Source organism: Gadus morhua, chromosome 8 (genome assembly GCF_902167405.1).
Source record: "Gadus morhua chromosome 8, gadMor3.0, whole genome shotgun sequence".
Taxonomy (NCBI): Eukaryota; Metazoa; Chordata; class Actinopteri; order Gadiformes; family Gadidae; genus Gadus; species Gadus morhua.
In genome coordinates, this window is record NC_044055.1 from 9,513,992 (window position 1) to 9,529,875 (window position 15,884).

At 45.2% G+C, this 15,884-nt stretch overlaps 2 protein-coding genes across 3 annotated transcripts; both read left to right on the forward strand.

The window, feature by feature from the left end:
* The first annotated feature begins 357 nt into the window (after positions 1 to 357).
* Positions 358 to 2,335, forward strand: apoda.2 (apolipoprotein Da, duplicate 2). The gene is made up of 5 exons (XM_030363216.1): positions 358 to 481; positions 639 to 772; positions 1,233 to 1,354; positions 1,453 to 1,541; positions 1,875 to 2,335. The coding sequence occupies exons 2-5, from the start codon at positions 653 to 655 to the stop codon at positions 2,114 to 2,116; spliced, it is 573 nt and encodes a 190-aa protein (XP_030219076.1). The 5' UTR covers positions 358 to 481; positions 639 to 652; the 3' UTR covers positions 2,117 to 2,335.
* Positions 2,336 to 7,420: 5,085 nt separating this feature from the next.
* Positions 7,421 to 15,602, forward strand: samd7 (sterile alpha motif domain containing 7). Of its 2 annotated transcripts, none has more exons than XM_030363217.1 (9): positions 7,421 to 8,045; positions 11,803 to 11,937; positions 12,233 to 12,356; positions 12,705 to 12,829; positions 12,973 to 13,054; positions 13,275 to 13,939; positions 14,030 to 14,145; positions 14,252 to 14,362; positions 14,821 to 15,602. In XM_030363217.1, exons 2-9 carry the CDS (start codon positions 11,835 to 11,837, stop codon positions 15,070 to 15,072), a joined length of 1,578 nt encoding a protein of 525 aa, XP_030219077.1. In that variant the 5' UTR covers positions 7,421 to 8,045; positions 11,803 to 11,834; the 3' UTR covers positions 15,073 to 15,602. The 2 variants fall into 2 exon arrangements, with proteins under 2 accessions (XP_030219077.1, XP_030219078.1); XM_030363218.1 differs by having other exon boundaries at positions 12,976 to 13,054.
* Positions 15,603 to 15,884: the final 282 nt, after the last annotated feature.

Consider the following 15,884-nt stretch of genomic DNA (forward strand, 5'->3'; position numbering starts at 1 on the left):
GCATTGGAGTCAAGTGAACGGAGAAATGTGGTCAGAGGTTTAAAGTTTGAAATAATCAATACAGGCTGTGAGGTCATCGGTAATGATTGAGAAGAATGAATCTTTTAAACCGGGGCACCATCACATATTAACTTTCTAAGAATACTCAAGAGGAATGTGAATGGGTATGTGGTCAACCAAGGACGATCTGAACATGCCATGCTATTCCCTTAACTTCAACGATTTCATTTGTGATGCAACAAAAGCGGGACAGCTCGATGCATCGATGTGTATTTAGCCATGGAGCGACATAATCAGCTGAACAGGTGCCAGGTCTCCCACCTCTTTACAGTAGGCCTCTTCTATAGCCGCCTCTATGTAAACAGGTGGGAGGGGCCATCTTACACGGTCGTTAGTTCAGCTGAGGCTCTCAAGCATTATAAATATGAAGCCAATCCATTACAATTCATTGCAACCAGGTAATTCTCCAGAATACTAACAGGTAAGAAGCAGCCCTGAGCTGCACTCTCTCTTGGCAACATCGTCTTTTATAATGTGGTGTAAAGCTCTCAACCATGTAAGCTAGTGCTCAATATATTCCCAGTGTGTTCAGAAGAACTCGTCCATTTTGTTCTTTGTCCTCCTCTCTCTGACTGCAGGTTTTATAACGAAGATGCAGGTTTTCCAGGTGCTCTCTCTGACGCTGCTGTCCGTCATGGCAGCCAACGCTCAGGTGTTTGTGTGGGGGAAGTGTCCCAAGCCCGCCGTCCAGGAGAACTTTGATGCCACTCAGGTGAACCCCAAACTCCCTGCTCTCGTTACTTCTGCGCGCCTTTTTCTCTTGTTTGTTAGTGCATCTTTTTTCCTTTTTTCCTTGGGAGGGGACAGCAACAGTCATTTCTGTTTGCTCTCTCAATTCAAATCAACCAGCTTCGTTAACAGAATCGATGAGCTGCAGGTTTTGAGAGCTGAAGGGCCACAATGCGCAGATTGCCAAACCGGTGAAAAAACTCACTGAATTGTAAACAAATGCTAAATTGCATGGCTTGGTTCGGTTTTACCTACGGTCTGATGATCTTCTCGTATATAACACAATCAACATTGAGGCCCCAATGTGACAAAAGCGGGCAAAACCATAACGCTCTAGACAACCTACAATATGTAAAATGAATGTTTAATCTGTTGTGCACCGACGTTCCTGTTCCAATTCCGACTCTTCCAAAACTCACTCTTCACGTTCTCCCACCTCGCAGTACTTGGGAAAGTGGTACGAGATCACGAAGCTGCCGACCATTTTCCAGAAGGGGGAGTGCGGCACAGCCACCTACAGCGATAAGAGCCCCGGAGTGGTGGGAGTCCTCAACAGAGAGCTGCTGTAAGTGGGCCTCCAGGGACCAACTGGCTCCGTACAATGTGGATGCATATGTACCGAGTGTTTCTGTGTATGAATGGTTTATTTTGCCTCTTTCGCAGCGCCAACGGAAGCATCAACGCCATTGTTGGATCTGCCAAGGCGACGGACCCGACTGTGCCCGCCAAGCTTGAGGTTTCCTTCTTCGAGGGTAAGGACATCACACAATCACACGCACACACACACGCTCACACACAAACACGCACACATTCACAGAAACACAAACATAAGCTCAAACACCAACCCACACGCACAGATTCATGTCCAATCCCCTCTTTGTTTTCATTTAGCAATCCAAGTTCCAACATATTCTGTCTAAATATCACAATCAATACACAAAATATTCCAATTCATATTGTAGAAATCAACGGCACCAAGGCATACATTTTTTTAGCAAACGTAGTCCACACTACTATATACCCTCCCCTACGCCAATGCTGTCTTGGTTGACGTTTGATTGTAATGCCGTCCCCCCCTCCTCCAGGCTCTCCCCCTGGCGACTACTGGGTGCTGTCCACCGACTACACAGGCCACGCCCTGGTGTTCGGCTGCAGCCAGTTCGGTCCCGTGAGCGCCCAGTTCTCCTGGATCCTGAGCAGGGAGCCCACCATGCCCGAGGAGACCCTCGCCGACCTCCAAGGCATCCTGGCCTCCGCCGGGGTCAAGGTCGACAAGATGGTGGCCACCGACCAGGACCTGGCCCTGTGTGCCGCCATGGAGCAGTAAGCTCCCCCCGGTAGGCGCTGACCCACGGCCCCGGACGCCCGCTGTGCTCTCAGCCTGCTCGTCCCGGCTCGGATCATCTCCCACGTTGATGGTTCGCGACCACTTCTTATCGCGTGTAAAGTGTTTCATTTGATTGGCTTGCTTGCTCGGTTATCCCATGGAAAGTGTTTAAATTGTTGTGCAAAAATAAATGCAATTAAACCTGGATAAAACACACTATATGTTGGCTTGGTGGTCCTTTCATTGTCCTTTGCGTTGGTCGGTCGTGCAGGCAGCAGGTCGGATTGTTGGCGGCGGCGGCGGCTGGCCCCCGGGGAAGATGGCTGAGATATTTAGGTTTAGCTCTCGGTTCCGTTTGAGAGATTATGTAGCTGTCTTGGAAAAAAGTATTTTATGTTGTCACATAAACGGTATGGTCTTCCTGACTTTTCATCAAATGTTTAAAGCCAATTGTGTAAATGTTGTCTGCATCTAGAGATAGCGGCCTTCTTGAACAGGGAGTGTTTAGCAGCCTGGCCTCACCATCCTCTACCCAATCCATTCGCTCAGGCTTTTGTTTTTTTGAAATCCCTTTGTTTGTTTTAGCAGGGCAACTCCTTTCTTGTCTTTTGTAAATGCCTTTGGTCACCTAAAACATGACTACCTCCCCTTCCCCTAATTCATTGTGCATTGAAAATATTTCATGGGTTGTCCAGCATTGTCTTATCCTTACCAGTCTTACCAGTTCATACCAGTCTGGATGAGCAAGGTCACCGTCTTTCACCCATTGTTTTACGTTCCCAGCTGTCTTTCAATGACCATGACTCTTAACCAAATACTTTGCAATCAAGAGTGCCTTAAAAGTCACAATTTTTCTTCAGTACGGGAACGGTTTAGGTGAGGATAACTGCAAGGGATGGAGAAATAACGTGGGCTACATTTATTGGTAAGTAAATAAAAGTGTACAATTCAGAGTGACAGCGTACAGGTGAAAAGTATTCTCATACAGGCTGATGCATCAATAAGTTAAACTCAGTCTATCCATCTCCATTGGATCGAGAACCCTGAAGCTTTTGGCCGCATAAAAAAGTTAAATTTTTGGGGGGTTCTTCAATACCTCTGTCCTGAAGTCATCCAATATCAGTGCAGTCGACACAATTCCAAACTGTCTAAACAAAGCCCATGTTTGGGAGTCACTTTTTATAACTCAAAGTTCCAGAAGAAGATATAAGAATATAAGAATGAAATATATCATAATAAAACCTTAAGGACCAGATGTAGAAAGGAATGAGATTCGCGAGTACATGAATACAGCCTATTTTGTCGCGTACAATTATTAAAGAGAATAGAAAATCAATTGGCCATTTGTTTTGAGTTGCATGTGTGCGTGCGTGTGTGCGTGTGTGTGCGTGTGTGACGTCCCTACTCTCTGCAGGGTTCTGGGCGGAGACGGAGACAGCCTTAAAGGGGTCCACAATAAACATGATAAACAGACAGGGGACAACATGAAAAGGTCCCTTAACAACCTATTACCGCCACCAGCAGCTCCACACTGGATGACTTACTGGTTTCCTCCTTTGGAGTGGACCCCCAGTGTTTTCTTGCAGCAGCTCTCCGGTGAGGACTCGGGAGGCCGTGCGTGACAACACACTCCCCCACTGAAAGACTTCCACAAGCTTCATGCTGCTCCGCCAGTCCCTAAGATACTCCTCAAACAAGTGGGCAGAGGTTTGAGTCATGCTGTAATCGTCACATGTTCCTGTTCTTTTATTTCAAAAACTGTTTTGACGCAGGTTTGGAGCAATGGTGAGCAATAGTGGTACTATTTGATTGTTCGTCTCACCTGAAATGGTGTACCAAATGCCTGCTTGTGTCTGCCTGTGCAGGGTTTGTGTGAGGAGATCTTTCTTGTAGTTCTGCATTTCAGTGGATCCGAGTTCCTCTGTAATCAACCTACTTTCAAGTAGTTTTTCCCTCTGCTATTGGAATGACCCTTTGCGTAAAGATAGATGCCGATTTCTGAAAGTGAAGTTGATTGAAGTTGATTAATACCAGTGTGTTCAGTCGAGTGTATGCACGTCATGGAGTGATGCAGCAGCATGAATGCATCCTCACAAAGGGTAAGTTTGCCTGCACGGCAGACTGGAGAACATCTCCCGGGGAATGCGGCCTGTAGGCTGGCTGGCAGGATAGAGAGCAGGGTCAGAGAGATCACCCATGTGGCAATCATCTTTATTCACTGGGGGGAGAACAGTGCAGACAATATATACTAAAATATATACTACAGGCTTCCTGACCTGCCATTCATTCAATACACTGGGGCAGAGGACGGATCGATGGGGTTCTGAGGAGGGTCAGTGATAATAACACAGTGTCACTCAAAAGTCAGCTCAGTGACAATTTGGTGATTTTACTGGGGAGGAAGGAAGGAGGAAGGAAGTGAGGGAAGGAAGGAGAAGAGGAAGGAGTGATACCGGGGGGTCTTGAAATAGAGGAAACACAGGAAGGAAAATGCTTTGGAATTATTAATAGAATAATTAATCAATTGAAAAGGTCCCCGGATGAAGTCTCGATGTCTTCATCCTTGAAATTCATGTACAAAAGCGTTCTAAACGGCAGAATATAACCTTATCAAGATATAAACCTCTACCTCTCTCTCTCCCCCTATCTCTCATGGTACTCCATGAGAGATAGTGTTTGAGTTGGCACCTGCATAAATCAATATTTGTGGTTGTTTAAACTCTGACCATTATCTTGGTTCATTATCTCTGTTTGCATATCAGATAACAGAGTGTGATGTTGTTGCATCTATATTTAGCTGTGCTGACTATTTAACCCTTTTTTCATTCGCTTCTGAATCCAGAAGTACATCTCTAAATGCACTTTAAGTTTAAAATGCACAAATCAATTTCACAAATCTGTTCATGTGTAATGTCTTTGTGGCTAAATCCCTGTCATAACTTATACGAACTGATTCATGATTTGTAAGGTATAGTAGTATTGAAAGTGAATAGTTCATTATTGTAAGAGAGCGAGAGAGAGAGAGAGAGAGAGAGAGAGAGAGAGAGAGAGAGAGAGAGAGAGAGAGAGAGAGAGAGAGAACCCCCATAGTGTGTATTGAAACATATCAAAGATGGGATATGGTGGTAAGAGATGGAGCAAGTCTTCCCTGGGGCAACAGAGTGAACGCCATGTAACACGGATCAGTGGATCAGAGACCGTTTCTTTTGGAGGGAATGTAGTTAAGGTTTTACCTCCCCTGACTTTATTCCAGGGATTCCTGATCCTTGAGGATCCTTGACTGTTATCATGCCTAAATGAGATTGCCAACAGGGTTAGTGCTGCACCTTACCGGATTAGGCTTTGGCGGGGTGGCCACCGGGGCGGGAGACACCACAATGTTGCCAGTTTGTCCGGACAACAGATTGGTGCTGTAATCACAAGATGGTGCGTGACCGCGCACAAACCAGGTTTTAACCTCTTTCGAGGTTAAAACCTTCGCCTCACCGTGACTCCTGTAATGCTCGCTTGCCCACAAGCTGAAGAAATCCCTGCTAAAAGGCTTACACCTAGCAGATTCTTAAATTAGTGGTTTACACCTATTACTAATACTCCCCTAATTCCTAAGCCATTTCTGTGTGATTCTGTTTTTCTCAGAAAAGAGATGATCAGAACGTCTTGGGGCAAATATGTTGTCTGGAAGGGAACAACAGACAGATGGACAGACAGACAGGTATACATGTCATGTAGGCGGGAAGGCAGAGGACTAGACACAGATAGATACAGGTTGACAGACAAACAAACAGTCTGTGGACATAAACTTATGTGCATGTGTGGATGTACATTTTTCAACACATACACACACAAACACACACATACTGTGTAGACGCATGTATCAATCAATTATTTAACTTTGCCTCACTTTGCCTCACCGAGACTCCTGTTTTGCAGTGAGGCAAAGTGTATGTGTATGTGTGTGTGTATGTGTGTTTTTGTCTGTCTGTCTGTGTGTGTGTGTGTGTGTGTGTGTGTGTGTGTGTGTGTGTGTGTGTGTGTGTGTGTGTGTGTGTGTGTGTGTGTGTGTGTGTGTGTGTGTGTGTGTGTGTGTGTGTGTGTGTGTGTGTGTGATCCACGCACTTGCATGCGCGCACGTGTCTGCATGCACATACCTGTCCCATGCGTGTGTGAACTTTTCCCCGCTCGCCACCTGTACGTGTGCGTATGTAGGATAAGCACGCAGCAAAGTAATGAGACCTGAGCCTGCTTAGCCCTCACTCCCCTGAGGATCGGGAGGAGGGCACACTAAACCACTACCACCGAGTCTGCGGCGCTCACTCCCCTGAGGATCGGGAGGAGGGCACACTAAACCACTACCACCGAGTCTGCGGCGCTCAGCCACCAGGAACCGCAGCGGCCAACAGCTATGCCCGCCTCGCTGATAGCTGGACGTTATCCTCTACTCGCCCTTCCCTTGCTTCATAGACGTGCTTCTCCCTGCACGTAATACACCTGCGGATACTTTGAAGAATGCAGGGGGCACTTTGGAGAAATCTATTGATACTTTTTAAGATTTAAAGATTCAAAGGTTTTTTATTGTCGCATACTCATACAGGATGTGAAGTGAAATGTTTTTGTTACATACTTATTTCTGTCGTTAATATATCCAAATATTAGAATATTATTATAATATAATATATTATATAATAACATACATTTAAATATATTTTAGGATTGATTCTGGACAATATTCAACAATACCACTTAACTTTAATGTCAATACATACTAAATGCAAAACAAAATACAAAATGCAGTTCAAGCCAATGTTTTTTACTATTTCTTTGAAGCAATCAATGGTCATGTTTACACCAAATAAGATTAACAGATTATTACGATTGATTATTTGCATTTTCTCCCAATTCCAAAAGGTGTTGAAAGAGCTACTTGCCTTCAAACAACATCTCGGAGGGGATACATTATAGAAAACCGTTTGAGAGCCAGTGCTACAAAGCATGATGGAGGGAAATGCAGGGCCGGGCTGTGGGCGGGTGGTGAGCACCAACGGTCAGATATGGCGGTCTGAGACGGAGGAGGATCCACACATACATAGGCTGATCTCCCCCCCCCCCCCATGTTTGGTTCAAATCCCAAAGCTTACCCCCAGGGGTACGCAGTACCTCTGACCCCCATTCTGGACATCTGAGGAAAACCAAAACAAAGGCTATCCTCATTCCCATTCATCTTCTTCTTAATAACCAGCATGTGGCCACACAATTTCAGTTGGACTGTGCGTGCGTCCTTGTGCATGTGTGTGTGCGTTTGTGTGTGTGCACGTACGAGCGTGTGTGTGTATGTGTGTGTGTGCTAGGACGACGCAGAGGGCGGACGGATGGACGTCGACCATACCGGGCGCCATCGGAGGAGGAAGCTAAGTGTTTAGGTGTCTTAACCGCGGGCCTAAAGTGCTAACAAGGGATTAGTGAGGTAAATGTTAAAAGAGGTTTAGCAGCTCCATGCTTAAGGGGGCCAGCAGCGTTGCTCCAGTAATTACACATGAGAGGCGAGATGCAGAGCCGAGCAGTTGGCCGGCAGATCACATGTGATGTCAGTGCAGGGACGGCTTACCGCAGGAGATAAGGCCAGCTAATGGAGATGAAATAAATCTGTATTTAAAAAGTATTTTTTTTTAAGTTAAGGCAGTTAGCTGGCCCGCGAGAACGGTAAAGGGGCCACTGGGGTAGTTGTAAGCGAGGCAAGGCCCTGATCAGTCGGTGAAGTGAGCGAGGTGAAGTGTAGGACGTTTTAACTTCCTTGAGGGAAACCTGTGATAAGAGTGTGGCCGGGAAACCAGCACCTGATTCCTGAGCAGCATATTTTCAATTGCTTTAGCTTTTGGGTTTTGGGATCGAGATTGACCACATTTGTACTGCTGCTAACTGGTGTGAATTTGAGGTGAGTCAACTAAAAGAATCTTCTCAGAGTGTTTCTCCTTCTGTTCTTCCCACATTTTCTCGTTTCCTGTGACGTGAATGGTTAGTTTGTTTACTCTGCGTTCGCATATTTTGCACTGTGAAGGCCAATTCCAGTAATGTTTTGTGTGATTTTACATTTCCTGCAAAATAGATAGTGAATTGTCTAACAGGATGCTCTTTGGTAATTTGCCATGGGAACTGTTCAACCTTGACATATTAAAAATATATATTTATTTACACAGACAAATCATATTCGTGAATGTAAAATATCCGATCTATATTCAAGCTGAGTTCAACAGTTATCCTCAGGTACTTCCCGATAACGGCAAAAGGAAAAAGCCGTATGATAAATGACCATTTATTTTTTTCAATTCATCATAGAATTCTCCTACATTGAAAATAGAATTGCACTGTGGTAATGCATCCATGAGTCTTACTTTCTCATAACTGCAAGCAAACTGTAAGAAGAGTTGATGTAATGAATAAACTATGAGAATAAAGTAGGATGAGGGTGGTTATGTGGCATAGGCAAAGCTGAAGTTCCTTACCAACACTGACGTTATTGAAAGATAATGCACATCCTTGGAACATCATTGATCAGAATCAATTATTCAAAGAGCTAAAGAACATTTTTAAACTTATCTTAAATTTAACGTTAAATTAAACTATGTAATCAATTGAAGTTATTTAAGATATTATATTATTTCTAATTATTCCTTGAATTATTCTCAAAGTCAAATGTAAAAAGAGAATACACGGTACTTTAAAATGTACCTTTTTCTTTATTAGCATTAGGCGCTTACCTGCTTGGTTCCTTTTGACCTTTGACCTCTTAACGCAACCATTTTTACACAAGACAACAATTTTTTGTATGCATCAACAATATTTGCATTTACCATAAATACAAAAAACAAAAAACATAGGACATTCTTTGGGCCTATGAATGCATTACAAATGCTTACTTCTTTTCTGAACCTGAATGCAAGCATTGATGGCAATCATACGTTGGTTGATTTGCCATTTGTGTGGAAAAAGTAAGAAAATGGATGTTGGGTGCTATAATGTGGAGAATTTAGACAATTGATTTTGATTTGCCTCTTTATTAATACATTATTTCCAAAAATACATAATCATTTTAAAAAATGATGTATTTTTGAGGGCAGGTTGCAATGCGTCCTGTCGAAAAAAAAGATTATTACAAGGATATCATAATTTTATGGCAAATATATATAAATTCCATAATTTTAGTTCTTTGTGAAAGTTATTTTCCTTTTAATGTATTGTTTGCAATCTATTTCATAATCCAACATATCTTGGCGGGAGGGACAGAGTTATGGCATATGGCAGAATTGTTGAGCCAGATCTTGGATCAATACTTGTCGTGATAAATAAGTTTCACTACGGATCACTGTTGTTTAAGAATGCCATGAAATCGAAACACATTCAACCACCCAAGATGGGTCGTTGGCATGCGTGTGTATGTGTGAGTTTGTGTGCGTGTGTTTTGTGTGACTGTGTGTGTGTGTGTGTGTGTGTGTGTGTGTGTGTGTGTGTGTGTGTGTGTGTGTGTGTGTGTGTGTGTGTGTGTGTGTGTGTGTGTGTGTGCGCGTGCGTGTGTGTGTGCAAACATGCGTGCGCAGGTCTGCGTGTCTGTATGTCTTGTCGGGGATTAGGACGACTAGACAATGCCTCTGTCTTGTCTGATATGACCTCCTCAGGGCTTCATGTAAGTCGTCAGCAATTTTTCCTTTCAATTCATTCCCATAATGAGATTAGCCTAGCAATTACAAATAATCCAACCGCCCAATCACAAGACAGTTGGTCACTGCGGCGCAGCCTTCGTATTTCACAAATTTGATATTGATGCTTAAGACCATAGCCAGTTTATACTTCAACACACTACAATCATTTCAAATGTTAATTGTAAATACTGTGATTGTGGTGTTGTTAAATAATTTAACTTTAAGAACTCTCCAAGATACCGAGGACTGAGGATAATGATGTGCTTAGTCCTTAAATGAATGCTAAAATCCCATATTAATGTGACTGTCTCAGGACCGGAGCCCTACACCAACAGTTTGTCATGACATAAAATAGGAGGTTCAGTAACCTCAGAAAAAGGCCAAGATATAAAGCCTCAAAATAAGTTTCCCTCTCTTTCTCGTTCTTTCCCGCCTCATTTGCTGATGCTAGCTAATAACCCTAATGTGTGTGTTGGGGGGGGGGGGGGCGTTAGAGAGAGAGAGAGAGAGAGAGAGAGAGAGAGAGAGAGAGAGACATAACAAGACATAAACCGATTGCGTGGCCAGATTTATCCCCAAGGTGTTTTGAGGGCATCTCTGGGTCTGATGGGGGCTAATAAGCTTAGCACTTCAGGTGTATTGTCCGCCATGCTTACAGACCAGGTTTGCTGAGGGTAAAACGCTAAACGTGTGGATTACCTCCCACACATCCCTTTAAAGTGCTGTATAGCCAGGATTTAGCTAATAGGATCCTGGGGTGGGACAGGGTGGGGAGCTGGCTGGCCAGCCCATGGGCAACAGATGTACGGGGCAGACAGCTCCTGGGCTAACTGGGGGATTACAGGGCCCAGATTAGACGGTTTTCTGGGGGGGATTTCCACGAGGGCCATGGGGGTAAAATCTTCCAAGTGCGTTTGTGGATAAAACCGTTATGCCAACTTTGCATTGCTTTACATAAACAAGGCCCGGACTATACGACGTCCGTAGTGTTTCCCACCACAGTATTGATGCATACATCATGAAATGAATAAAGAGCTCTATTGAAATAGGAGCCAAATGCATTTTGTGCCGCCCTGAGTCTCCTCTCGGGGAAGCCAGACACTCAGTGGCCCGGGATTAGGCAGAGCTGCATTGTTGGGCTGTCGTTTACAGTATCATATTGGCTAATGGGATTTATGCAGTGTTGGGAGCTAATTGGAGGTGTCTAAGAAGATTGTGCCGGTGTACACAAGCTGCTGGCTCAGCCAAGAACAATGAGGTGTGCGTGTGTGTGCGTGTGTATGTGTGCGTGTATTTGTGCTTGTGTGTGTGTGTGTGTGTGTGTGTGTGTGTGTGTGTGTGTGTGTGTGTGTGTGTGTGTGTGTGTGTGTGTGTGTGTGTGTGTGTGTGTGTGTGTGTGTGATTGGGCCTGGGTTTGTTTGTTTGTGCCAACAGCTTTGTGAAAAAAAGTGACACGATTTCCCAAGCTGTTTTATTCACAAGGATTTAATTGTTTCTAATTTGCTGCAAACGGTTTCATAAAATAAACAAGCAGGAAGTATGACACAATTCAAAAAATTCTCATGTTCTTTGCCTGAATATTGTTTTGAAATTCTGCTATGAATTTGTGCCTTCTGCTTGACAAGAGTGAAGTGAGAAATAAAGACAATTAAATTCACCAGCTGTTTTTTTCAGTAGGACTTTACTCAGTTGGATCCAATTCGGTTCGTCGATATGAATAGGCCACATTCGAATAGCTCTCTCAAGCATAACATGCGCCTCCGGCTATTTAATGTTTTAATCTCTGCTGCGCCCTAGTGTTAGAAATAGGAACTCACACAGGGGAAAAAAAAAAATATATAGTTACTGTAGAGCTGTGCTGTGTAACGTAGCCTGATTGAAACAGGCAGAAGTAGGCCTTAAGGCATTAGAGACATACGAGTTGCAGATAGCTGCCTACATCTGCTAAACAGGATCAATATTTGATCTGTTTGTGTCTCCACTTCACCTCCCCAGGCTTCGACCACTGTTTGACGGAGGGGGCCGTCATGACACCGCGGGAGCAGCTGAGGAAGATGACGGCACTTGGTGAGCAGGGGGCGCTGGATGAGAAGCACTGGTACCGCCTGGTGAACGGCATGTCCGCCGGAGGTGAGACAATTGCCTTACAAATGTTGTCTAACAAATGTTAACATCTCAGATCCAAGAATCTGGCTGTTAAGTCAACATGTGTTTGTGCAACAACTTTTGTGTACAAATTTTGCTTGAAGGCTGTTTATAAATTGAGCCACGCATTGTTTGTCTCTCAGGGCACGTAGGGCAGCAGAGATTTGTCTACACCTTCTGGCTTCGGGCTGTTCTGAAGCTGTTCTACTTTTACTGTACTGTATAGTGGCCTACTCGCTGAGCTACATCATGGGGGTGGGGATCTCTGCTTGTTCTCCAGAGCTGAGGCAGAGGCAGGAGATGATCATGAGGAACCAGATGGCCATGGCTCCACAGATACTCAGCCAGGGGCAGCAGAGAATGCACGGGGTCCCCACACAGTTTGAGCCCCGCTTCATGGAGAGGTCAGTTCCGGCAAATACTGCAAGAATTCGCAAATGCTGTACACGCAACATTGGTGCCAGTGGAGACTTAAGTGCAATGCCACTGAAGGCTTGTCTGCTCTGTCGGTAACTTCTGCGACTCTTTGTAATGTCAGCCACATGTTCAATCCGTTCAAGCAGCGCTCAAACAACGTTCAGTCGGCGCCGAGTTTAGACCGGAGTGGACTATAGAATAAAGTAACCACCAAAACATTGCAATTGGCCTCCATGCTGCTTTCTACTGTTTGGTAACCCTGGTTACTATGTTGCTATTATATTAATATTTCTCGCCTTTGGTTGACAACTCTCATGTCACTCTATCTGTAACAGGGAGATGGTGCCCCCCACAGAGATGGTATCTTCTGAAGCCAGACAAATGCACATGGCAAACCACCTCGGCCAGCCACTCATGCCACATGCCAACGTTCATCCTGGAAGAAACTTTTCAGGAGCAGGTAATGGTGACTCCGCACACACACTTTTCCATGTCAAATATAGACCCTCAAGCATGGGAAAAAATCGTTATGAATTGTTAATAATCCCCATCAATCCCCTGCCAATCCCTTGGGTCGCCTCCTCCATGTCTTGTCCGTCTCAGCAGGCTATGGCTTCTTGCCCTCCGAACCCATGGAAACTGTTGCCCGGCGACAGGAGCTCATTCATAAGCAGAACATAGCCAGGTATTGTGCAGCAGCATAACTTAATATTCTTCATAAAGTCAAACCAGCTTTCCACAACTTGACTTGAGTCCAAATGTAATCCAAGTGACTGTCAATCCGAAACAAATGTCAAATTCGAACAAACTCTATGAACCTCTATGAACTCTATGAACCTCTATGAATAGCTAAGAAACACCCTACGGCTCACCCACTGCATATCGTTGCCCTTGCGTGTGTCCAGGATGGAGATGAACGCCATCCTGCACCAGAAGGAGCTGGAGAATGCCCACCAGAAGGGGCTGATGGGAATGGAGAACCCTCTCATGTACCAAGCCAACGCCATGGCCTTCAGGGGCCGCCAGCGCATGCCCGACGGCCACGACGTCTTCGTGGACCGGCCCTCCCTGGAAGACCTGCACTCCAACAGCATGGTCATGTCTTCCAGCCCCTACCCGCCCATTGGCACCGTGCATCGGGAGCGAGGGCGTCGGGTGGGGAGGCGGCCCGCCAGCCACAAGAGCACGGAGAGCCACATGGCCAGCCTGAAGGGCCACGTCGAGGATAAGGGCGTGGAGCGGAGCCCGGGGACGGCGTCCGGCGAGGAGAAGGACGCGGAAGCAAAGGGTGACGCGGGCGAGGAGGCCGCCGCCCACAAGACGCACCTGCCCATCAAGATGGAGTCAGAGCTGTCGGCGGCGGCGAGGAAGAACTACAAGGACGCGGAGCAAGGCCTGAGGAAAGCCTGCGGCAACGGCCAAGACGGCTGCCCGGACGCGGCCAGCAGTGCGGACAAAGACATGGCCGGCCAGTGCTCGGCTTTTCAGGACAAATTCATGTTCCCCGCCGCGGGTGGGAATCTCACTGGGGTACCGCACATGTTCCCAGTACCTGGTCTCATCCAACCTGGTACGCATCCATTAAATCTGTTTTCATGTATGCCATTGTATTCTAGTACACCGATTCAACGAGTTCATGTCCAATTGTTGTTTTCAACAGGTCAGCCCAATCTCTATCTCAATGGGGAAGAGGCCTCCGAAAACATGAGGAAATGGACTGTGGATGATGTTTCTAATTTCATCCACAGCATACCAACTTGCGCTGAATACGCCCAGGTCGGTTTGGTGTGCGGTCACTTTTTGTTTGAGTGTTTTGTGGCCTTCTGATACACATAAACCTCTTTATTGAGTTGTATTAAAGCAAAGTGCTTTCATGCTTCAGGTCTTCAAGGACCACATGATTGATGGGGAGACGCTGCCTCTGCTCTCTGAAGAGCATCTCCTGGACACGTTGGGCCTCAAGCTGGGACCCGCCCTCAAGGTCCGATCCCAGGTATGGAGAAAGAGACTCACGATAGGAGACAACTGTGTTTTCACTGTGATCTGGTTAGGGATCAAACAGTCACCAAACGCTGAAGCGCACCACAAGGACACTTTTACTGTGCTGGAACACTAGATATTACAACGACGAAGCACTGATTGGCTCGAATGGGTGCAAGTTGATGGAACAAACTGTCCACTTACTTTTGATGCCGTCTCTCTATTGGCTTGAGCATTTGGTATTGTGGAACCTTTTATTATTATTTTGGAAAAGGTGTGCATTGGCAAAAAAAAACACCGACATTGAGTGGTATTTAACACGGTCTCCTTTGTTAGAAACCCCCCCCCTCCCCCTTCAGTTAAAATATCCTAGAACTGCCACGTTGCTGACGTGCACATGAAAGAGAGCGTTGTTCATTGATTATTGATGGAACACGGTTTCTAACGGACGCAACGCTCGCTCTCCCTCAGGTGTCGCGGCGCCTGGGCAGCATGTTCTACATGATGAACCTCCCGCTTCCCGCCGCCGCCGCCAATGCGGCCGCCGCCATCCAGGCCGCGTCCGACAAGCCCGGCGACAGGTCGTCGGAGGTCGGGTCGCCCGTCGCGTGCAACAGCGAGGAGATCATGGGAAGCCCGAGAGAAGCGGACCTCCTCAAACCGGAGCACCTCAACGAGACGGAGAACCACTCCCCTCCTTCTGCGAGCAGCGAGACCGCGTAGATAGCGTAGGAGAGCCCGATTTGCGATGAGTTCTGTATGCTGTTGTAGGCCTGAATGGTAGGCCTGTTTGCTGATTGGTTCATGAGGCTGGTGGATGTTTTTTACATACGTGTTTATAATCTGCTTTTATCGGTTTTACTTGTAATAGACTGCACATCTTGCTATCAGGGATAACTCACAACAAACATCATATGTCTATTTTGTTTGCCACAGTACTAAAAGTGAGGTAAAATGACATGTATGCTATTTTTAGATTACAATGGGAAAAGCTTTTTATATATCCGTAATATTGGTGTTCACAAAACCGTGAATTATTGTACCATATATACTATTCTGTGTTTAACTCTTTATTGAGGCTGCTATTGCTCTTTTCTCATCGTTTGTACAGAATTTGAAATGATTACATATTTTTTAAGTCTTTGTTTAGGATGATGAAAAGGATTTTTACTGTTTGGAAGTGAAAATCAATTAAATCAATCAATTCAATTGGTTTCCGATGTTTGCATGTAAATAAAGACTTTTTCTGTTTAGCATCCTGAGTCAGCCTCATTGTTCATATTCTGATATATACCCCAAGAATAAATGCATGCCTTTAAATAATAAAAAAAAATCAATATCATGAAATAACCTTGTTAATGTGGCTTGTGGAGGGGAATTTATAACCTATATTCAATAATTAGTTGTTAATAATTACCAACTAATTTGGTGACCACAAATACCAATAATTATTATTTATTGTAAATCGCTTTGGATAAAAGCGTCTGCTAAATGCCCTAAATGTAAATGTATATTAGTTGAGTCTGCGACTCCGG